The sequence below is a fragment of the Dryobates pubescens genome, chromosome 16 (genome assembly GCF_014839835.1).
Source record: "Dryobates pubescens isolate bDryPub1 chromosome 16, bDryPub1.pri, whole genome shotgun sequence".
Taxonomy (NCBI): domain Eukaryota; kingdom Metazoa; phylum Chordata; class Aves; order Piciformes; family Picidae; genus Dryobates; species Dryobates pubescens.
Window position 1 is genome coordinate 12,885,005 of NC_071627.1, and position 22,758 is coordinate 12,907,762.

The 22,758-nt window shown below is 50.3% G+C and overlaps 1 protein-coding gene across 1 annotated transcript; it reads right to left on the minus strand.

Annotated features, from left to right (window-relative positions):
- Positions 1-356: 356 nt before the first annotated feature.
- Positions 357-21,146, minus strand: SPRY4 (sprouty RTK signaling antagonist 4). The gene is made up of 2 exons (XM_054168555.1): positions 20,989-21,146; positions 357-4,786 (listed from the first exon to the last, which is right to left on the minus strand). Exon 2 carries the CDS (start codon positions 4,738-4,740, stop codon positions 3,850-3,852), a length of 891 nt encoding a protein of 296 aa, XP_054024530.1. The 5' UTR covers positions 4,741-4,786; positions 20,989-21,146; the 3' UTR covers positions 357-3,849.
- Positions 21,147-22,758: the final 1,612 nt, after the last annotated feature.

Here is a 22,758-nt window from a genome sequence, read left to right on the forward strand (position 1 = left end):
TATCCCCATGGCCAGTTATCCCCCGCTGGTTCTCAACTCCCATGGTTCCTCCTGGTGTGTGCAGTACCAAATAACTCCTTTTGGGCTACACTCTGTTTATGGAGTAATTGGTAGAACCATTCCTTGGGCTTTGTTCTCCTAAAAAGCACAGCAGCCATGGCTATATTTAACAATATATATTTTTTTAATATATATATATATCATTTCTAGATCAGTACATTCATCAGTACTTGGGTTTTTTTTCTTCACCAACAGAAGAACTCTTACAATAGTAGACTTTCTAAAATAAATACTATTAAAATAGAGCTTCAAAATAAATATTCTATACAAAGGGGGAAAAAAAAACAAACCTTCTGTAGCAACTTCTCAGGGTGTAGATGTGGTGGGGTGGTAACAGAAGTGTGGAGGGGGGGAAACCTTTCTCAGCGTGTCCAAGTGTGGGAGGGGGAATACCCAGTGCTGTGAGGGCTCATCCAGGTGGGAAAGCTGGGGAGCAATGGTGTGGATTTACTAGCTACTCCATGTACCCACTGGGGTGGAGGGTTCAGTGGTGATTTGTCTGGTGAAGCCACTCAAGCCAGTGATGTGGCATGGTCAGTGCCCCATAAAGTCACCCCTTCTTGCTATGTGGGCAGAGGGTGAAGCCCAGCAATGAGCCTGCTACAGCCATTAGTATTTCAGGGTGGCAAAGCTCTTGCTCTTCCTCAGAGCTGCTCTGTGCTGGCACAGTGCCCACCCTGGGGAAAAATGCTCTTGCCTTTGTGGTCCCACCCCAGCATGGCAAATGTTGTGCCCAAAGGTTGTGCTGATCAGCAGCTGGACCTCAATCTGCAACAGGGCACCTGGCCTAGAGGGAGGACGGCCAGGGCTGGGGTGACACAGCACCGTGCCCATGGATGTCTCAGGGGTGGCAGGAGGCCCAAGTACCTTGAAAGGGGATGAAGGAATAAAGGTGTTGGGATGGGAGAATGGAGATGTTGGGATGGGGGAAGAGAGGTGTTGGAATAAGGGAATGGAGGGGGAGGGGAAGAGAGTAGAATAAAACCATTGACTGGATCGTACCCTCTGCCAGCCCCACAGCCAGCACTGACAGCAGAGCCCTGCTTTCAGCTGACCCTGAACCATTCCAAGTGCTCTGCAAAGTGCTTGACACTTTCTGGCCATGCCTTGGGCCAGGAGCTGATGGAGCAGAGTCCTACTACATGAGGAGACCAAGAAGAGGGAAGGTTGCTCTGCTACATTTAGCACTGCTCTAACACATCTACTAACGCTTCACAGCCCACGTGGGGGTCACCTTACACCACTGCAGGACTTAGATATGAAAAGAATCCAACAGAGAAATAGTTTACAGCTATGTACAGTGAAAGCAAACCCCTAGGGGCTTGCTGGGTGTATATATATGAGTGTAGATTGGCATGGTGGTGACCACTCCAGTGGTGCGTTTGCTGGCAAGGACCATGCATCAGTGCTGCCTGGGGGACTTCGCTCTTGCAGCTTCTCAGCTCAAATTCCCCCAGGAACAGCCAGGGACAGAGGGTCAAAGAGGCAAAACAACCAGAAGTGGAGGCCATTTGGATAGGTATGGTCCTAAGAGAGGAGGGCAGCAGGCTGATCCTTCTCCTGCTGTTTTCTAGCCTGTTTGCATCTCAGGAGAATGAGTTTTCTTATTAAATAGAATACCTTATACGTTCAACCAACAATTCAGCCAGCTTGGGCTTGGGTTTCCTTTTACCTTTTCCCCTCCAATTTGTGCAAGACAAGAAATATAGCTCTGGATCCCCACTAGCTGCCTTCTCTCTGGTGCCACTGGAATCATCTCCCAAGAGAGGCAGGGGATTCCCCTACACTGCACAGTTTTAAGACTCAGCTTGACAGGGTGCTGGCCCAGCTCATTTCAACTACACTATCACCTAGAAAGGTTGGACCAGATGATTCTTGAGGTCCCTTCCAACATGATGTTCTGGGATTCTGTGTCCCCATGCAGTCAGTGAAAGGATAAACTCAGGACCTGGGATGTGGTGACAGATGTAGTATCCCTTTTCCTCTGATGTATCATGTTCAAGCCAGCAGAAGTTCTACACAGAGAAAGTTGGTGGGGGGGTTGTTTGGTTGGTTTCTTCTTTTTAATTCCTTGTTCAATGAATATCTCTAAGCCTAACCAACCCCCAAGCCATGCAGGTTAAGTGAATTCTGAAAGCAAAGAGACACCAGGAGTCCCTTCATGTTGCCCCTGCCCATCCTTCCATGCAGCAACTGCACTGCAGCCAAGCTAAATGGGCTTCCTGGAAATGCTACATGAGCTCTGCCTATTGCTTGTCTAATTAGAGATGACATTTCACTGTCACTGCTGTGCACTGACTGAGGAAAATTCCTCTCATTAGAACAAAAAAAACATGAAAAGGAAGGAAAAAAACCAGGAGAAGAGCCTAGCTCAGTTGTCTGCACGCAGCAAGTACCTACCTGCTGATTAGTGTTGCATGTTTGGGCAAAGGTTTGTGTTTAGCACCTTGTAGTTGTCAAGAGAAAGGGGTTGCTGCATCCTAAAGGGTTGCTGCATCCTGAGGCAATGCAGACCCAGCCCTAAGATGAGCACATGGGCAAAGCCAGCGAGATTCTCTTGCTCCCAACCTTGGGCACCTTCTTTAAACAAGCTCTCTGTCCTCCCCTGGCTTCCCCTGGTGTCTGTTAACACTGACATAAACACGAACAGCATTCTCTACACCTGAACAAGACACTTCTGTACAGAGGAGGCAAAGGTTGACCAGCAGCAATAGAGGTCGGGGAATGGGCTGTACTTCCAGCAAATGTCATTCATCCCCCAAACCAGAAACACCCTAACAATCTGAATATTTAATGAGCAAAGGAGAGCTTGTTCCAGGAGAGGAGGTACTGGGTTGGGTATCCCTACAAAAATACACCTAGGTGTGTCGTGCATTTGGGGTTTGTGACTCCTGAACAGAGCTTAAGAGGTTGAGAGAAACAAACACTGAACATCTTCACATCGTGGTGTGGAAACGATCCCCTTTGCTCCAGCACATGCCTTGGGGAATGGGATTTGCCCAAGAGCAGGTGGATGTGAAATGAATATTCCATTGAGTGAAACCTGATGCTATGGATCAGCTTTGCAGGCAGAACGCCACCATGTTGGTACCACTGATCCAACACATGCTGCTACTCTTCTTCCTGGGGAGGAACCAGCTTGATACCATCTTGCTTGAAGAAGGTCCAAATCCATGTGGCCAAGGGAGTTCAAGGAAAGCAACGTGTCTAAATGGTAAAAGACCCTTCAACAAATGACCTGCAGCTTCACTTCTGGCTCAAAATCTTCGAGGGACACAGAAAGCTTTTGAGAAACATGTACTTCATGTGCAGCTGGACCTTCTGAGGGTGATCAGGCAGGGGAGGAGGGTGGAAGAAGTTAACCCATCACCTTCAACAGGCTGCTGGTAGCAAATCAGGGTTTGGAAGGAAAGCAAAACCAAGAAGGCCACCCTGAATGTGACTCCAAAGCAGCGGTTTGCATCTGGGAATGGGTATTGTGCAGCTGTGCCTGCCAAGCCAGCAGCTCCTGGTTCCTGTGGTGAGCGGGAGGTGTGAGGCAGCTGTACCCCATGCCATTCGTAGGTGTGCAGCCTTCACTCTAGGTTAAGATTCCTCTTTGGCCCCTTCTCTTGAAATTCTGACCAGTCCCAAACCCCTGAATAACCCAAAGTGCTTCGGTTTGTGGAAAGAGTTGCTTCTGCTTCCCCTGAGGGCCAACCGCCACCCTCAGACCACAGGTTATGTTAAAAAGAGCCAGCGTCACCCCCTTCCCTGGAGTGTCCTTCTGCTCCCCAGCCTCCCAAACCATCAAAAGGGCTTTTCTGACCTGCTCCCTTTGCTCTCTGGCAGCGCCTTGCAGATGACACTGTTTGTGTTTTTGCATCTGCATCCAGGCCGGCTCACTTGGTCGTAGCATCTCTGGGACAGCTTGACGCAGCCGGTGGCTGGCAGGTAGCAGAGCAAGCAGGGGAGCACCAGGGAGAGGGCGCTCATGAAGGACCAGCGGGCACAGCAGTTTGAGTGGGAGCAGGAGCAGGGGTGGTCAGCACAGGTGCCCTCATCGTCCTCATTGGTGCAGTGGTAGAAGATGCCCTTGACGAGACACATGCAGGTGGAGTAGTTGACCAGGTTCTGTGCCGAGCAGAGGCACCCTTGGTTGCACACCCAGCAGGAAGGGAGAGTCCTGGGCAACGCACACTCCTTGCACTTGCACTTCCCACAGGCTTCACACAGCAGAAAGTGCTTGTCCAGTTCCTGAGACACAGGTTCCTTCAGGTCCAGGGGCTTGCAGTTGATCACCTTGGGCTGGATGCGGACCGCTCTGGGGGAGGACTGCTCCGCCACGGGCGCTGGGGCCATGTGGTCCAAGAGCCTTTGGTCTGAAGACGTGCTGCTGCTGCTGCTGATGGAGCTGGGGCGTCCACTGAAGGAAATCCAGGGGTGGGTGACATCCTGCTCACAGCGCTGGACGTGCTGGTTGGTCAAAGGCAGTTCGTGGGGGGCTCGGGGATGCTTCTGAGCCGCCAGCTGGGAGGCGGTGGGGTTGTCGGTGTAGTCATTCTCCATGTGAGTTGTCTTCATCTGGTCGATGGGCAGGGGGTGCTGCAGCCGCCCGTAGGGGATCCGACTGTCCAGCAAGGGCTGGACCATCGTGGAGCTGGGCACAACGGTGATGTTGTGGGGAACCCGGGGCTCCATGGATGAAGCAGTCTGATCCAGGGGGAGAAAGCTGCTCTTAGGTGTGCTGGGGGAGGGAAAGGAGAAAGAAAGAGCAGGTGGTTAATGAGTGACCCTGCAACACCTGCCCAACCAGGGCCCTCAGCTGAGGCTGGTATCATGCAGAAGGTTTGAAGAGGTAGAAGTTGTGAGCAGGGGAGGCAGAGCACTTGGCTGCCTGTGAAGCGCATTCCTCCTGCTTTGCTGCTGTGCTTCTCCTCCTAACCTTGTGGCCAACAGGACTGGGAAAGTGATCATCTCCTGTACTGGGCACAGGTGAGGCTGCACCTCAAAGAGTGGGTTCAGTTTTGAGCCTCTCATTCCAGGAAGGCTATTGAGAAGCTGGAGTAAGTCCAGGGAAGGTCAAGAAAAGTGGTGAAGGGTCTGGAGAACAGGGCTGGTGAGGAGCAGGTGAGGGAACTGGGGGTGTCTAGTGTGGAGAAGAGAAGGCTGAGGAGAGACCTTGCTGCTTTTTAAAGTCCCTGAAAGGAGGCTGCATTGAGGTGGGGGTTGGTCTCTCCCCTGTAGTATCAGGTGATAGAAGGAGAGGAAATGCCAGGGGAGACATAGATTGGACATGAGGAGGACATGCAGGAGTGGTCAGGCATTGGAACAGGCTGCCCAGGGAGGTGGTGAGTCCCCATCCCTGGATGTGTTGAAGAAATGTGTGGATATGGCACCTGGGGATGTGGTTTGACGGATGTGGTTTGGTGGTGTTGGGTTGATGGTTGGACTCAATGCTCTTAGAGGGCTTTTCCCTCTGAAATAATTCTCTGATTCCCTGACTCTGGTCCTGGGGACTGCAGGCTCCTGAAATGCCTGTTCATCACTTTTGCTGCTCGTCTTGAGGTCAGTGGTGGATGTTCATGTGTAACTTTGTCAGCAAACTGCCTGAAATGACTCATCTAAGGTTTGAGGACTTTCCTTAATTAACCCTGATTCTGAAATGCAAAATCAGTGCTTGCAGGAGCCTTGGCTTGGTACAAAGAAGCTTCAGAGTGTGGCGCTGAGACCTTATTAACTAGCAACCTTCTGCTGGGGGTGAGAAGGCAGGGCAGGGGGTCAAGGACCATGTGCAGCACGAGCACCAAAAATAGGCAGGGTTTGTACTGACGGTGTTTTAAAGGAGAGCTTCATCAAGAGAGACAGTGTGTCTAGAGCAGGGGTGGGAATGAGGAGAGTCTTGTTTGTCTGTCTTTGAACCAGAGGCTTTAGCACCCTAGGATCACAGAAACCTTTTGGCTGGAGAAGACCTTTAAGGTCATCAAGTCCAACCATTCTCTAACTCTGCTAAGGCTGTGGCCAAACCACGTTCCTCAGTGCCACATCGCTGCCTCTTTGAAACCCCTCCAGGGACGGGGATTCAACCACCCCCCTGGGCAGCCTGTTCCAGTCTTTGAGAACCCTTTCAGTGAAGGAATTTCTTCTAATGTCCAACCTAAACCTCCCCTGGGGCAACCTGAGGTTGCTCCCACTTTGTTCTAACACTTGTTCCTAGGGAGAAGAGACTGACTCCCATTTAGCTCCAACCTCCTCTCATTGTCCTTGCCAACCCAGAACCTGCCTGCAGGAGGGTGGCTTGGCTGCAGTGAGGACATGTCCTATCTCCACCACTGGTTTCCAGCTATAGCATAGAAGGTGGAAGCTCTTGCTCAGATCTTGGCTGATTGCAAGCAGAGGTGAGAGCAGATGAGGAGACCACGCAGAGGTCAGGTTGATGTGCCACCTCATGCAGATAATTAGGCACTCCTGTTCCAAACACGAAGTGAACTGGTGGATGAGAAGCTGGACATGAGCCAGCAATAGGCACTTGCAGCCCAGGAGGCCAATGGCATCCTGGGCTACATTGAAAGCAGAGTGGCCCCCAGATGGAGAGAGCTGATTCTGCCCCTCTGCTCTGGTGAGGGGCACCTGCAGTGCTGTCTCCAGCTCTGGGATCCCCAACACACGAGGGACATGCTGGAGTGGGTCCAGAGGAGGCCACAAAGATGATGGGAGGGCTGCAGCACCTCTGCTATGGGGACAGACTGGGAGAGTTGGGGTTGCTCAGCAAGGAGAAGAGAAGGCTCTGGGGAAACCTTAGAGCTGCATTTCAATATCTGAAGGGCACCTACAGGAAGGCTGGGCAGGGACTGTGGTGATGGGAAGAGGGGCAATGGTTTGAGAGCGGAGCAGGGCAGATTCAGGTTGGACATCAGGAGGAAGCGCTTGGTCCCTTCCAACCCAATGCCATCTGTGAATCAGTAAGAGTGAGTTGAAGTGCTGTTTACTAGCTGTAGTAGCTAAGCTGCCTGCTGCTGCAGATTCTGGATTCATTGAAAGAGTGCAATTTCTCCTGGAGCCCATCCAAGGATTCAGTGGCGGCGTAGGACAAGAAACCACAGGAAGTAACTAAACTTAAATCAAAGAACGGAAACGGCTGGGTTCAGATTTAGAAAGTGCACATTGTTTGCTGCTGGATGTGCCATTTCCTCACGGGGTGACCTTTATTCATAAATAATATTGTGCTGGAGAGCAGTTTAAAGGAGTGGGGAGTAAAGCTGCAGAGCCACTTGTGGGATGGGAAAAAGCTTCTGGGATGGAGAGAAAGGAAACGGTGAAGGGCTTGAGGCACTGCCAGCTGGTGGTGTTCAGGCAAACAAATTAACCTTCTCCAGCAGCACCAAAAAGTTTTGAGTGTCCAGCAGCCTGAAAACAGTCAGGGGGAAGAACTGCACCCGACTAAAGTGACCTCAAATTGTGCCAAAGGGGGTTTAGGTGGGACATGAGGAACAACTTCTTCCCCAAAACAGGACTGGAGCACCCCCCACTATGGGGACAGGTTGGGAGAGTTGGGCTTGTTCAACCTGGAGAAGAGAAGGCTCCAGGGAGACCTTAGAGCAGTCTTCCAGTACCTGAAGGGGGCTACAGGGCAGCTGGGGAGGGACTTTTGACAAGGGTTTGCAGTGCAATGGCTTTGAGCTGAAAGAGAGGAGATTTAGAGTGGAGATTAGGAAGAAATTCTTTAGGGTGAGGGTGGTGAGACACTGGAACAGGTTGCCCAGGGAGGTTGTGAATGCCCCCTCCCTGGAGGTGCTTCAAGGCCAGGTTGGATGAGACCTTGAGCAGCTTGGGCTGGTGGAAGATGTCCCTGCCCATGGCAGGGGTTGGAACTAGATGATCTTGAAGGTCCCTTCCAACCCAAACTGTTCTATGGTTCTATGAAATGGGTTGTCAAGGCCTGGTCCAGGCTGCCCAGGGCAGTGGTGGAGTCCCCATCCCTGGAGGGGTTTCAAAGCCATGGAGAGGTGGTGCTGAGGGACCTGGTTTAGTGATGACCTGGCATTGCTGGATTAATGGTTGGACTTGATGATCTTAAAGGTCTCTTCCAGCCCAGATGACTCTGTGAGCCATGTATGAGAGGTGTGTGTGTGAGGGTTCATCTACATTCCAAGTGCACTTCCCCCACTGAATTTAACCCAATTGGAGCATGAACTAACCCTGCATTTTTGGAAGGAATAAGGGAAGTGTGGTTTTACCCACAGAAAACTGTTTCTAGAGCCCACTATTCTATCTGGAAATCATTGCTTTGATGGATCACTTGGCATTTGAGGGCTTGAAAACCTGCCAGCTCTCCTGGGATCGAGAGCAGAGCAAGCTGAGGCTGGGGAGCAGAGGGAAGGGCGGCACAGGCAGCATGGCATATGCCACCTCTGTGTGCTGGCACCATGTCCTGCCCTCCAGGCTCCTTTCCACTGCAGAAGAGGAGAAGGAAGAAGCTTTATTAGCAGTGAGGATGATTATTGTCATGTAGTCCTTATGCAGGTTTTCTCCACCAGTTACAATTCTCTGCTGGGTCTTGGCCATTGATGTGAAATGTTTTTTGTGTCATTATTCATAGCTCATTGACTTGAGGAACAAGAGAGTTTTTAGAGCATCTGTTGCTAGTTACTATGTGTAGAAAACAGGATCATAGAATAATTTAAGTAGGAAAAGACCTCTAAGATCCTTCAGTCCAACTGTCAACCCAACACCACCACAGCCACTCAACCATGTCCCCAGATTCCATGACCACATGTTTCGTGAACACCTCCAAGAGGGCCAATGGCATCCTGGCCTGGATCAGGTACAGTGTGGCCAGCAGGAGCAGGGAGGTCATTCTGCCCCTGTACACCACACTAGTTAGGCTGCACCTTGAGTCCTGGGTCCAGTTCTGGGCTCCTCAGTTTAGGAAAGATGTTGACTTGCTGGAAGGTGTCCAGAGAAGGGCAACAAAGTTGGTGAGGGGTTTGGAGCACAAAACCTATGAGGAGAGGCTGAGGGAGCTGGGGTTGCTTAGCCTGGAGAAGAGGAGGCTCAGAGGAGACCTTATTGCTCTTTACATCTACCTGAACGGAGGTTGTAGCCAAGAGGGGATTGGTATCTTCTCCCAGGCAGCCAGCACCAGAACAAGAGGACACAGTCTCAAGCTGTGCCAGGGGAGGTTCAGACTGGATGTTAGGAAGAAATTCTTCATAGAGTGATTGGCCATTGGAATGTGCTGCCCAGGGAGGTGGTGGAGTCACCATCATTGGAGGTGTTCAGGAGGAGACTTGATGGGGTGCTTGGTGCCATGGTTTAGTTGATTAGATGCTGTTGGATGATGGGTTGGACTTGATGATCTTGAAGGTCTCTTCCAACCTGGTTTATTCTATTCTATTTTATTCCAGGGATGGTGACTCTACCATCCCTGAACTCAACTAAAAGCCAAAATCCCAATAATCCCTGGAGACAAAAATCCCAATTAAAAAGAAGTGATGATTCTGACAACAGGATGCACACAGAGGGGGGGAAAAATCAATTTTCATTTGCACATCAGAATTCAGGCTGATGAGCCAGGGGAGGTTTAGATTACACACAATGAACGATTTCTTCCCCAAAAGGTTTGTCAAGCCCTGGCCCAGGCTGCACAGGGCACTAATGGAGTCCCCACCCCTAGAGGGGTTTTAAAGCCATGGAGATGTGGTGCTGAGGGCCATGGTTTAGCCGTGACCTGGCAGTGCTGGGCTGACAGTTGGACCTGATCATCTTGGAGGTCTTTTCTAACCAAAATGATTCTATGATATAAAAAGTACTCACTGCAGGCCAGTGTTCAGCAGGGCAGTCAGTGGTGTGTATGTCCTGGTGCCCTGCAGGAAGACTTTGATTCCCCAGGAAGTTGTTTTTCTTATTTTTGTGGTGGTGGTTTGTTTGTTTGTGGGGTTGGGGTTTTGGTTGTCTGTCTGGTTTGGGTTTTGTCCTGAGTGGGGTCCCTCTTTCCCTCTTTCCCTCTTTCCCTCTTTCCCTCTTTCCCTCTTTCCCTCTTTCCCTCTTTCCCTCTTTCCCTCTTTCCCTCTTTCCCTCTTTCCCTCTTTCCCTCTTTCCCTCTTTCCCTCTTTCCCTCTTTCCCTCTTTCCCTCTTTCCCTCGAGCTGCAGCTGTTTTGGCTGCTGAGAGGAAGTGCAGCAGAGCTGACATTAGATGGAAGGTAGGTGGAGGAAATGGTGGCATGCTGAGCAATGATGTTCTGAGCCTCTGTCTGCCTGCTCCTTTGTGTCCCCTGCCCTCACTGCCTCTGTCACGCTGAAATAACCTCCGCACCCTGAGGCTGGAGTGTGGTGGGGGTCGGTCTCTCTTTTTCAAGGAACAAGGACAAGAGGAAATGGCCTCAAGTCACACCAGGGGATGTTTAGGTTGGAGATTAGAAGAAAATCCTTTGCTGAAAGGGTTCTTAAAGACTGGGGCTGCCCAGGCAGGTGGTTGAATCCCCATCCCTTATGGTGTTCCAAGGCTACAAAGATGTGCTGAGGGTACATGGTTTAGCCTCAGCCTCGGTGGAGTCAGAGTGCTTGGACCCAGTGGATCTTAAAAGAAAACTCTACCCTAGCAGCAGCACCCAGGAGCTGAGGTTTTAGCTTTCCACTAGCTCTGGAGCTGCATAGTCTGCAGTGGTCCAGCATCAGCAAAGACATCACATGGAAGTTATGGCATCAGATTAATTTGGAGAAGGATTAGAGTCTCAGGCCCTCTTAGAACACCCAAACCCCAGGGACGCAGACATGGCCATATGCAGGCAGACATTAAAGGTGGCTAAGTTGAGATAATGCTAATCAGGATTGCAGAGTTAATTATCCCAGAAGGGAGCCAAAGCCTAGACAAACCTCCCCACACACACACTTTTAGGCCAGTGGATGTTGGAAATTGTTCATCATCATCTGATACAATTCAGCTTCAAATTGTCATTCTAACAGGAAACTGTTTCTGCAGAGCAAGGCAAATGAAAGCCCTGCCATGGCAAACTCAACTACCCTGCAGATATTTGGCCACAGGATCCACTTGAATAAAGTTTTGCAGGGCTCACTCCAAGAAGGACATTGAGGGGCTGGAGTAGGTTCAGAGAAAGGCACTGAACCTGGTGAAGGTTCTGGAGAATAGGTCTGGTGAGGAGCAGCTGAGGGAGCTGAGGTAACAAGTCTGTAGAAGAGAAGGCTGAGGGGAGACTTTCTGGCTCTCTACAACTCCCTGAAAAGAAGCTGAGGCCAGGTTAGGCTTGGTCTCTTCTCCCATGGAACAAATGATAGGACAAGAGGAAAGGGCCTCAAGTTGCTCCAGGGGAGGTTTTGGCTGAACATGAGGAACAATTTCTTCACCAGAAGGGATGTCAAGGCCTGGACCAGATTTCCCAGGACAGTGGTGGAGTCCCCATCCCTGGAAAGGTTTCAAAGCCATGGAGATGTGGTGCTGAGGGACATGGTTTAGCCCCAGCCTTGGTAGAGCTAAAGAATGGTTGGACTTGATGCTCTTGGAGGTCTTTCCCAACCAAAATGATTCTGTGTTTCTCTGATTCTAAAGCTTCTGGAGCAAAGACAGCCAGACAAGACCCAGCTCTCCTCATTCCCACCCCCACCCTGGACACGATGTCTCTCTTGCTGGAGCTCTCCTTTAACACACCATCAATACAAACCCTACCCATTTTTGGTGCTTGTGCTGTATGTGGTCCTTCACCCCCTGCCCTGCCTTCTCAGCCCTGAGCAGAGGGTTTCTGGTTAACTGCTCTCACCTCTCCAGCTACTTCTAAGAGCCACAGATTTCTGATATTTGTGGAATTTTCCAGGGCCCATGACCATGTTGCTGCTGCTGCTGCTCTTGTCATCAGAAGTTTCAGCACTGCAGTAAGATTGGTGGTGACAGATCCAGGTCAAACATCTCCAGTGCTGAACTAGAGTGGTGTTTGTTCTGGCAGGAGGTTTCTCCTCCCTGGGGATCTGCCCAGATGACAGGGATGATATTTTATGGTGTAGATGCTGCTTTTTTTTTTTGTCTGTATGCTTCCACTGGCACCTGCCTTGTGCACATCTTTCTGCTCTAAGCTTTGTCTCCATCCCAGGAGAACTCTGTCTCTCATGGTAAAGAAGAGAAATCTAGACTTGTGCTGGTTCAGAAGCAAGCCAAGAAGCCAGATTGCTCCTGTGAAGTCCTGCAGGCTGAGGTATGCCTGCCTGGGTCCGTGCAGAGTTTCCAGTGACTTCCCTGAAAGATCCTTTGAGACATTGTAACTTGACTTTTTGTGGTTGGTGTGTTCCCCAAAGGGGAAAAAATGCAGCTGCAACCAGTCTGAAACTCCTCTGGGATGACTGGAACAATACAAGCAAGGCAGCCTTTGAAATGCAGTTGGTTTGCAGGCAGATCCCAGGATACCCTGTGATTGTTCACAGGAGCATCTGCTAAGATGTCTGCTCAGCAGCAGGAAAGCTCATTCTCACTCCAGAAGCAGGACACCACATTCTTCACCTCCCCACCAGGAACCACCCTTGCCTGGCCCTGGCAACCACTGACAAGAGTCTGCCCTCAACATACCCCCACACCACCCCCCCTTCAGCTCTTGCCCCAGGGCTTTCAGCCTTTCCTCCTCACAGAGATGCTCCAGGTCCCTCAGCATCCTTGTAGCCTCCACTGAACTCTCTCCAGTAGTTCCCTGTCTCTCTTAAACCGGGGAGCCCAGAACTGGACCCAACACTGCAGATGAGGCCTCCCTAAAACAGAGTAGAGGGGCAGGAGAAACTCTCTCAACCTGCTGGCCACACTCTTCTTAATGCACCCCAGGATCCACTTGGCCTTCTTGGCCTTGAGGGCACATCATGGGCTCACTACTCTGATGTTGCTGTTGTGAACAGATCTTCTCTTTCATACATTCATAAAGTCATGAATGGTTTGGGTTGGAGGGACCTTAAAGATCATCTAGTTCCAACCCTCCTGCCATGGGCTGGGGCACCTTCCATTAGACCAGGCTGCTCAAGACATCATCCAGCCTGGCCTTGAACACCTCCAGGGAAAGGGCAGTTGTGTGCTGCCTGAATTAATTGCTCAGCTTTAGTACAAGAAGATGTGCCACTGCATGAAGATTGTAGATCTGAAAAGGACAACTAGAGGAAGAGACACTAATGAAGTGGAAAAGGAGATTTAAGGTACTTAAGCCCCATAACTTTCCCAAAGCTACCAAACTTGATGCAGTTCCTTTGTCATCTACTGCCCCAATCCAGCCTGGCTGCAAATTGCATTTTAATTGAGGGAAAAAAAAGTCCCCCCTCAGAATCCCTGTAAATAGGATTAGCTCATCTGTGATCATCAGTGACTGTTAATTACAGCATCAGCACAGCCACCAATTCACTGCCTCTGATTGTCTAGGCAATTTTCTGACAGCACACACCAGAAAGAAAAATCCATGAGGAAGTTCTGACACTGGGAGAGCTTTGTTCTAAAGTTCTCAGGGAATCATGGAGTTGTTTAGGCTGGAAAAGATCTTGCAGGTCATGGAGTCCAACCATTAACCCAGCACTGCCAGGTCACCGCTAAGCCATGTCCTTCAGCACCATATCTACACAGCTTTGAAACTGCTCCAGAGATGGGGACTCCACCACTGCTCTGGGCAGCCTGGGCTTGGCCTGGACAACCCTCAAGGGGAAGAATTTTTAACTCATGTCCAACCTAAATCTCCCCTGGTGCCACTTGAAGCTGTTTATTCTTGTCCTATCACCTGTTCTATGGGAGAAGAGACCAACCCACACCTGCCTCCCACCTCCTTTCAGGGAGTTGTAGAGAGCAATGAAGTTTCCCCTCAGCCTCCCTCTTCTTCAGGCTGAACAGCCCCAGTTCTCTCAGCTGCTCCTCACTAGCCCTGTTCTCCAGACCCTTCACCAGCTTTGCTGTTCTTCTCTGGACCTGCTCCAGCCTCTCAATGTCCTTCTCGGTGCGAGGTGCTCAAACCTCAACCCAGTGTTTGAGGGGTGGCCTCACCAGTGCTGAGTACAACAATCCTCGCCCTGGTCCTGCTGGCCACACCATTGCTGATCCAATGGATGCTGGTAGCTTTCTTGGCTACCTGGGCACACGCTGGCTCATCTTCAGCTGCTGTAAGCCAACCTATTTAGCCAGTTTCCAGCCACTCTGCCCAAAGCCTGGAGCATTTGTGGGGTCGGTGTGACCCAAAAGAAGACTTGTCCACAAACTGCCACTGAGAGAAAACTTCTCTTCCCCCGTGGGGAGATCACACAGCTGCTCACCACATCCAGTTTTCAAGTCAAAATAGATTTCTGTGCAAGGGAATAAAATTGGTTTCTGCCCTTGGTTGAGCTCCTCATCAAGATACTGCCAATTTAAAATGACTGTTGTGCTGGTGGATAATGACATGGCCTGGAGTTGTAGGGAACCAACTGTTGTTTTAAAATGCTTTTGGTATTATTTCAGACTCCAAAGATGTGTAAGGTTCTTCAGCCACAGGAAATGAAATCAAAATGTGGCCTTGTGCTTTAGTGGGATTTTGGATTTGCCCACATGGGGTTATAGAAAGCTCCATCCTGGTGGGCAGAAAGTGAGAAAGCCACCTAAAGCCCCAGTGAGGCTCATTGCTTCAGTGTCTTCAGGACAAGTTTTAGATTCACAGTATCATTTTAGCTGGCAAAGACCTTTAAGATTATGGAGTACAGATATTTTTTAACTCTACCAAAGCTAGGGCTAGAACATGTCCCTCAGCACCACGTCTTGCCTCTCTGAAGCACCTCCAGGGATGGGGATTCAACCACCTCACTGCAGAGCCTGTTCCAGCAGCTGAAAACCCTCTCAGAGAAGAAGTTTCCTCTAATGTTCAGCCTAAATTTCCCCTGGTGCAGCTTGAGGCCATTGCAGCCTTAATGTTCTAATATCTTCCTTTTCCAAGTGGAGCTGGACAGCCTGCTTTCCAGTGCAAAACAAAAGGGAGCCTGCCTTAAATCTGCAGCAATAGTTAATGCTTATAACTGTCTCAGTTACCTGGCAGTTAATAATTTTAATAACTTCTTTCTATATGGTTGACAAAATTCTAGATGCATGTTGTCCTAGCAAAGAATAATGAGAATAAGGGTCCTAGATCCAGACCTCCCTCCCTGGAGGTGTTCCAGGTCAGGTTGGATGAGGCCCTGAGCAACCTGGGCTAGTGGAAGGTGTCCCTGCCCATGGCAGGAGGGCTGGAACTCGATAATCTTTAAGGTGCTTTTCAACCCAAACCATTCTATGATCAGAAATGCTGCTGCCCAAGATTGGCTTGGCAGAAATGCCCCTGTGCAAGTGGCAGATCCACCTCAGTGGATTACAAACTAAAGATCCAATCATCCAGGTTTGATGAGTGAATTACGCCTTAATTACAGCTCTTGAGCAGCCTGTTGTCTGTGAGCCTTCTGTTGTGTCTCAGCAGCTCCAGTGGCAGGGAGGAGCCATTTGTATCAGCAAACCAAACCTCCTAGTGGGACTCCGAATGTTCTGTGGCAGCACAGGTAGCCCCTCTCCTGACCCTGGGTGTGTGCCCTGTAATGCTGGGTTGCTGCTGAACACACCAGTGATGTGGTGCTGCCCATTGCTGTGGTGGTGCTGGGCAGTTCTAGGAGATCTGTACTGGTTATAAAGGTTGGGATGGAGAGTGATGTGTGGAAAGAGCTGCCTTCTTATCCCAGCAGAGTAAAGCACACTTGAATGATCAATCATAATTTTTGATCACAGGTTTCCAAGAACTTTCCCAGTGTTGGAGCATCACAAGTTTTTGTGAAGAATAAATGGAAAAATAACCACAGAGTGATGGAAGATCAGACCCTGACTGGTACCAGTGGGAGCCATGAACTGAGGTTGAGGTAAGGCCTGGATTACTTCTCTGGAGCCTTGCTGTGGGTCAGTGATGGTGAGGGGACAGAGCAGAGACCTCTGAGTCTTGTCACCTATCAGCTGGGTCACACCTCCTCTTGGTTACCATGGTGCTAGACCTGTTCTTGTCCCTGCACCAGCTGAATGGCAGCATGTGAAGGAGAAGTGACAACCACCTTATGAACCTCTGGGGAGTAACAGCTGCAGCAAATGTGCTGCAGAAATCTGCTTATTTTCTTTGCTGTGTGGGACACAGGAATTCCTGACACAATGGGGCACCAGGAAGGAAACAAACAACAACACCCCCCCCACCCCCCCCACCCAATAGAATCTGTACAGAAGTCTGAACACAAAGAAATGATCCTAAATGGAGACAGCCTCCTTTGGGGTTGGGTATTGAGTGTATGTCAAGGGCTGGACAAGTCAACTCTTCTCAGAATCATAGAATGGTTTAGGTTGGGAGGGACCTTAAAGACTAACTAGTTCCAGCTCTCCTGCCATGGGCAGGGACACCTTCCACCAGCCCAGGTTGCTCAAGGCCTCATCCAGCCTGGCCTTGAACACCGCCAGGGAGGGTCATCTGCAGCTCCCCTGGACAACCTGTTCCAGTGTCTCACCATCCTCACTGTCAAAAATTTCTTCCTGACCTCCAGTCTCAATCTCCCCTCTTCCAGCTCCAAGCCATTGTCCCTCATCCTGTCACTACAAGCCGTGCTAAAAAGTCCCTCCCCAGCTCCCCTGTAGCCCGCTTCAGGTACTGGAAGGCTGCTCTAAGGTCTGCCCAGAGTCTTCTCTTCTCCAGGGTGAACAGCCCCAGCTCTCTCAGCCTGTCCCCATAGCAGAGGTTCTCCAGTCCTCCTGATAACATTCATGGCCTCCTCTGGACCCCCTCCAACAGTTCTATGCCCTTCTTATGATGGGGGCACCAGTACTGAATGCAGTGCTCCAGGTGCGGTCTTACAAGAGCTGAGGGGGAGAATCGCCTCCCTCACCCTGCTGGTCACTGGCAACCAGTGCAAAATCCCTCTGATTTATGCCTGTTTTCAGTCTACACCTACTTGGAACATTCATGGCTATTGCCTCTCCTCTGTTAGTTTGGTTACACAGTCTGGAAAACCTTCTCCAGAAAGCCCTGCTCACTGCTGCATTGCCTGGTTTAGGGATGAGCACAGATCCTGCCTTGCTGGCTCCAGCATGGTGCTGGAGGCCAGTATTCACCAACAGCTTCCACTTCCTCCCTCTGGTTGGATGGAAAAAGAGGGAAATACCCAGGATATGCATTGAAAACCAAGCTGGGGCATCTGATATAAGAGCTATCAAAAGGGAAGATCTCTGGGGCTTCACAGTGTGGAGCTGGGAGGAACTGGGAGCTGCTGGCTAGGGCTCAGCAGAAGGATCAATAAAGCCCCTGGGAAGGAGGAGCTGGTGATAAGGCAACAAATTCTGCTATTGCCTTTGTTTGGCACAAAGGACATCCTCTTATCCAGAGCTGCCAGCAGTGATAGGGAACACCCTGATGGGAATCAAAAGGCTCAATAAAAGCTTTAAGTGAGGGAGGAGGCACTTGGAGTTAAGGGAGACCATCCAGTGAGCACGTCTGCAGTGTGTGGTTAAGAATATCTATAAATGTATATGTGTTTAAAGAAATTCTGTCCAAAGAAGGGCCAGGAAACTGGCAAAGGGTCTGGAGAACGAGGCTGGTGAGGAGCAGCTGAGGGACCTGGGGTTGTTCAGCCTGGAGGAGGCTCAGAGGAGACCTCATTGCTCTCTACATCTATCTGAAAGGAGGTTGGAGCCAGGTGTGGGTTGGTCTCTTCTCCCTAATATCAAGTGATACGACGACAGGAAATGGCCTCGAGTGGCACCAGGGGAGGTTTAGGTTGGACATTAGAAGAAAATTCTTCACTGAAAGGGCTCACAAAGACTTGAACAGGCTGCCCAGAGAGGTGGTGGAATCCCCATCTTTGGAGGTGTTTAAAAGCTGTCTGGATGCAGTGCTGAGGGATGTGGTTTAGTGGTGGACTTGGAAGAGTTAGATAATGGTTGGGCTGGATGATCTTAAAGGTCTTTTCCAACCAGAACAATCCTATCACGTTAGAAATCATTAGGACCAAACTGGGCTGCCTAAATGTTGAGACAAGCTGTAAATGCTTTAAACCAGAAGGAAAAAAAAAACAAACAAAGAAAAAAAAGAGAGCTCTTTCCCATAAACCATGTATTGATACAAACAAAATATTGCCATCCATTCCTTTTGTTCCTTTCCTTAGCAGCCCGACCTAGGGACAGCTGACACCTAAGCACAGCTAGAATTTTCTTTGGGATTACAAAGAAGAAATAAAAGCATTAGAAAGCTCCTTAGGGAAACATGCCATTTTTAAAAGGGGACACTAAATTCCTGCCAGAACACAGAAATTCAGGAGCTGGGAAACGAGACCTGGAGACTTCCAAGAAGCTGGCTTTGGCCAGCTGAAGCCTGTTCCTATGGCATGAATGGATCCAGCACATTGTGGCCCATTCCTGTTCAGAGTTCTGGGGGCTCCAGTTTCTTAGTTAAGGAAGCTGGAGGTGGGGAGATTCAGACTGGACGTGAGGAGGAAGTTCTTCACCATGAGAGTGGTGAAGCCCTGGAATGGGTTGTCCAGGGAGGTGGTTAAGGCTCCATCCCTGGAGGTGTTTAAGCCCAGGCTGGATGAGGCTCTGGCCAGCCTGATCTAGTGTGAGGTGTCCCTGCCCATGGCAGGGGGGTTGGAGCTAGATGATCCTTGTGGTCCCTTCCAACCCTGACTGACACTATGATATTATTTCCCTTTGGGTAAGAGCACTTATTTTAAGGCCAAATAACGAAGCTTGGGCGCGATCTGCTGAGCTAATGGTCCTGATTGATCACCATATCAGGAGGATTTTGTATTTTCTTAAGGAAATAGGCTTGTGTTGCATTTGTCAAATGACAAAAAGAGGTTGACAAGATGATGAAGCCAAGCGCTGTCTGTGCAGCTGTTTGCCCAGGAAAAGGCAGGTTTAAGGACCAAGCTGAACGCTGTTAATCATGTATCAGTGTGATCAATGGATTTTCTGCTTTTTCTGGTGAACACCTGGGAAACTCTCAGGATTGTGAATTAATTATTGCTTGGGTGGGGAAATTTATTTCAAATAAGCCTGAGAACAGGTTATTTTTATTATTTAGAGGCGGGGGAGAGGAGGGTAGAAATTGCTCTTATTCGAGATGTTGCATTTTCCCAGTGTGGTTTGGGCATTAGTCACGATTCCATGAAACCAGCTTTTGTTTTGCTGTTTTCAGGAGGAGAACAAACAAATTCTGCCCTGCACACACACCTCGTGGAGGATTTGCAAAGGGCTGTAGCCTTCAGAAACTGCCCTTTTAATCCTGCACGACCACCGTAGGGTCCCTTCCAGCAGAAACAAACGCAGCAGCCCCTGGCAAACGGCACATTTATCAATGAGACATCCCCAGTGGGGTTCCAATAACTGAGAGCCACCCCTCCTCCTGCTATCATTCATTTTTATATGGGGAAGGGGGAAGCTAAGTCATCAGGATCATTGTGATTCCCTGCACAAATGGCAGCCCCAAATAAAGAGGAGGGGGGGGGAAGCCTTAATATTGAGGAAGCTGGGTTTTTTTCTTAGCCTAATTAAGCAGCAATTCCTGAGCTGATTTTATGGCACGCTGTCCCTTGAGCATGGTTTGGTGAAGAAGTTTTAAACAATCTAGAATGTGCCTTTTCTCCTCTGGATAATCCAGGGATGCTTTTCCTGTTTATTTTTTTTCCCTTCTCTCCTTCATGCTTTGAGGAAAGATTTGGGATTATAAAAGATTTAAATCAAGAAATCAGACCCTTAGCTAGGTGAAGGAAAAAAGAGTGAAGCCTTTTCCTGCTGTGCTGAATGCTGATCTCCGCTTGCACTGCCATTTCCAAGGTCTGCAGTCCCAGTCCTGCTTCCCTCTGAGACCTTTGTGCCTCTTACATGCCCCTTTCTGCTTTTTCCATTCCCTCTCTGCTAATGAATTTTCAGAACATGTCGTCTCTAGGCTTCTCTTCCCCTGGTGACACCAGGACTGGTACCAGAGAATAAAATCCTGGCTTATCTCTGCTACGCAGTTGGTGGAGAAAAGCAGCCAAGGCAGGTTTGTCCCCCCTATAGCACAGATTTCCTATACCTTCATGGAAGGATCCTAGGTATACATCTTTGGTGCTTATCTAGCCTTAAAAGAAGACAATCCATCCAGATTTAAACCTGAAGCATCCAAGTGTACAACCAAACAGGGAAGAGAACAGGGATGGAATAAGGCAGCGAGGCCAAAAAGACAGGGAGGAGGGAGGGGAGGAAGGCAGCTCTATGAAATAAAATGCTACAGAGCAAAGGTCAGGAAGGAAAGATCTGACACACCAGTGGCTGAGGTGCCCTATTATGGAGACAGCTCTCAAGTACTTGACACTAACAAGGCTTTGGGAAGAAAAGGAAATGCCTCAAATCAGTTTTCACATTCCAAACCAAAAAAGCCAGCCAGTTCTTGTTTGTCAGCCCAGGTGATCATCTAATTCTCCTTCTTTTTGAGGGGAGGAAGAAGGGATGAAGGAGAAGACACCTCACCAGCAAAAAGAAGAGCTTTCTGCTGCCCTAAAAGCCCTGAAAACCAACCCGCCGCCAGCACGGTGAAACCTGCCTGCCATACACGTCCACCAAATGCAGATGTTGATGAGACAACACAGAAAAGAGGCAGAAATAGGAAAAACAGATGGAAATTCTGCGAGAAACAGGAGCCCACTTCAAGAGGTGAAGTCTCCTTTGGGCTGTGAAGCACCAGGCAGCTCTCCTCTCTATAGATAATTATAGATAACTGCTGCTGGAAAAGTCACGGGCAGAAATCTGATCAGTGAGTGGCAAGTGATGGGATGAACACATCCAGAAACAGCACAAGGTTCTCCCCCGGGGGCTCAGGCTTAGATTTTGGTTTTATTTTCCCCCTTACTTCAAAATATTTATCCGGCACAAAAAAAACCCAAGCAACAACAAAACCCCTCAAAAACACTCCAAATCCCCTACTTACTTTCAAGAATTCGGCTCAAACCGTCCCTCCATAGGCCAGCTAATCCTGGATCCGAAGTGAAGGAGGAAGGTGGAAGGGAAGAGGTGGTGGTGGTGGGGAAGCAGGGAAATCCTGGCCGGAGCTGCAGGGAAGGGACCTGCGAGCGCGGCGCTGTCAGAGGCGGCCGCAGCTGCCTGGGAAAAAAAATGGCTTTTTTATGAATGGGAGGGCAGCCGCCGCTTCTGCGCATGCGCAGTGGCGCCGCGGTGCCCACCCCATTCATAAGCGCCGGGCCCGGCGCTTATGAATGGGGTGGGCACCGCGGCGCCACTGCGCATGCGCGGCTGCCGTTTGTGAATGGCTCCACCGGGTATGGGAAAGGCTCCTGGGTTTGCAGTTTTTCTTCTTCTTTTTCCTTTTCCTTTAGTGTGGCTCCCCGCTCCCCCCCTTTTTCTTTCTTTATTTCTTTCTTCTTTTTCTTATTTTTTTTCCTTTTTTTTTTTTTTTTTTTTTTTTTTTTTTTAATGAATGGAGGGCTGAAGGCAGCTGCGCATGCACCGAGTTACCCCCTGTCCCACACCCACCCACCTACCTCCGCCCGGGGCTGAGGTAACTGGAGGTGGGAGGAGGAGGAGGGGGTTGGGGGGAAGGTGGGCACAGCTGGGCCTCTGTCCTCTCCCCTATTCTTTATTCCCCACTTTCTTCTTCCCGCCCTCCCCCCGCCCCGGGCACCCTTTTTTCCTGGTTTGTAGAGGGGAGCAGCCAAGAGGACGGCCTCTGAATGGGGTGCTCGCCCTCTGTCCCCGGTCTTCCTCTCCTTGGTTCTTATCGGGGAGCAGCCGAGAGGATGCCCCATGGTCCTCCTCCCCCCCCCCCCCCCCCCCCCTATTGCCTGGTCTTCTCCTTCTCCTTTATCGGGGAACAGCTGTGAGGATGCTCCCGATCCCCACCAGCCAGCCGAGACCCCATTCTCCATCCCCTTCTTCCCCTTTAGCGAAGAGCAGCCGTGAGGTTGCCGCCGCCACCCACCCCATCCACCAGAACCCCCCCACTCCCAGCCTTCATCCACCAGGCCCCCGCTTCCCCCCCGCCCCCTTTCTCCCTCCCCGTTCCGCAGCCTCGGGCGGCTCATCCTGCTGCGGAGCGGGGCGGGGTGGGGGCGGGCCGGGCCGCGCCTTTCGCCTGTACCGGGTGGGTCTGGCTACCCGTGTGCGGTCAGATGGAGGGGAAGCGGAGGTGCGGGAGACTGGGGCTTCGGCCAGCCCCAGCTCTAGGGTGTGTGGCAGGGCAGGCAGGAGATACTCGCAGATTTGCTGTCGCGTTCGGCTCCATTTCTCGGTGTTTGCGGCCCGCGATTCGGTCCTTTCGCTGCGGGAGCGGCACAGTCGCGGGTCCTGCCTCTGTGCGGTGCAGCTTGTGCGGGTTCCTGGCAGGATCCGTGTGGAAGCACAAGCCATAGCTGTGCTTGCTGGAAATAACGGTGTGAAACCCCAGGCAGAAATCATAGCTGTGTTTGCATCTGAGATGTGTTTGCCCTCCTCTCTCTTGAGGAATCGTAGGCTGCAGAATTGTTTGGGTTGGGAAAGCCCTCTAAGGTCATCCAGTCCAACCTTCAACACAACACCACCATGGCTGTTAAACTGTGTCCCCAAGTGCCAGGTCCACATATTTCTTGAACACCCCCAGGGACAGTGATTCCACAACCTTGCTGGGTAACCTACTGACTTCAAAGATACCAAAGTGATGCTTTTTTCCCCCCTGTTGTTGTTTTTTTGGGGGTGTGGAATAAAT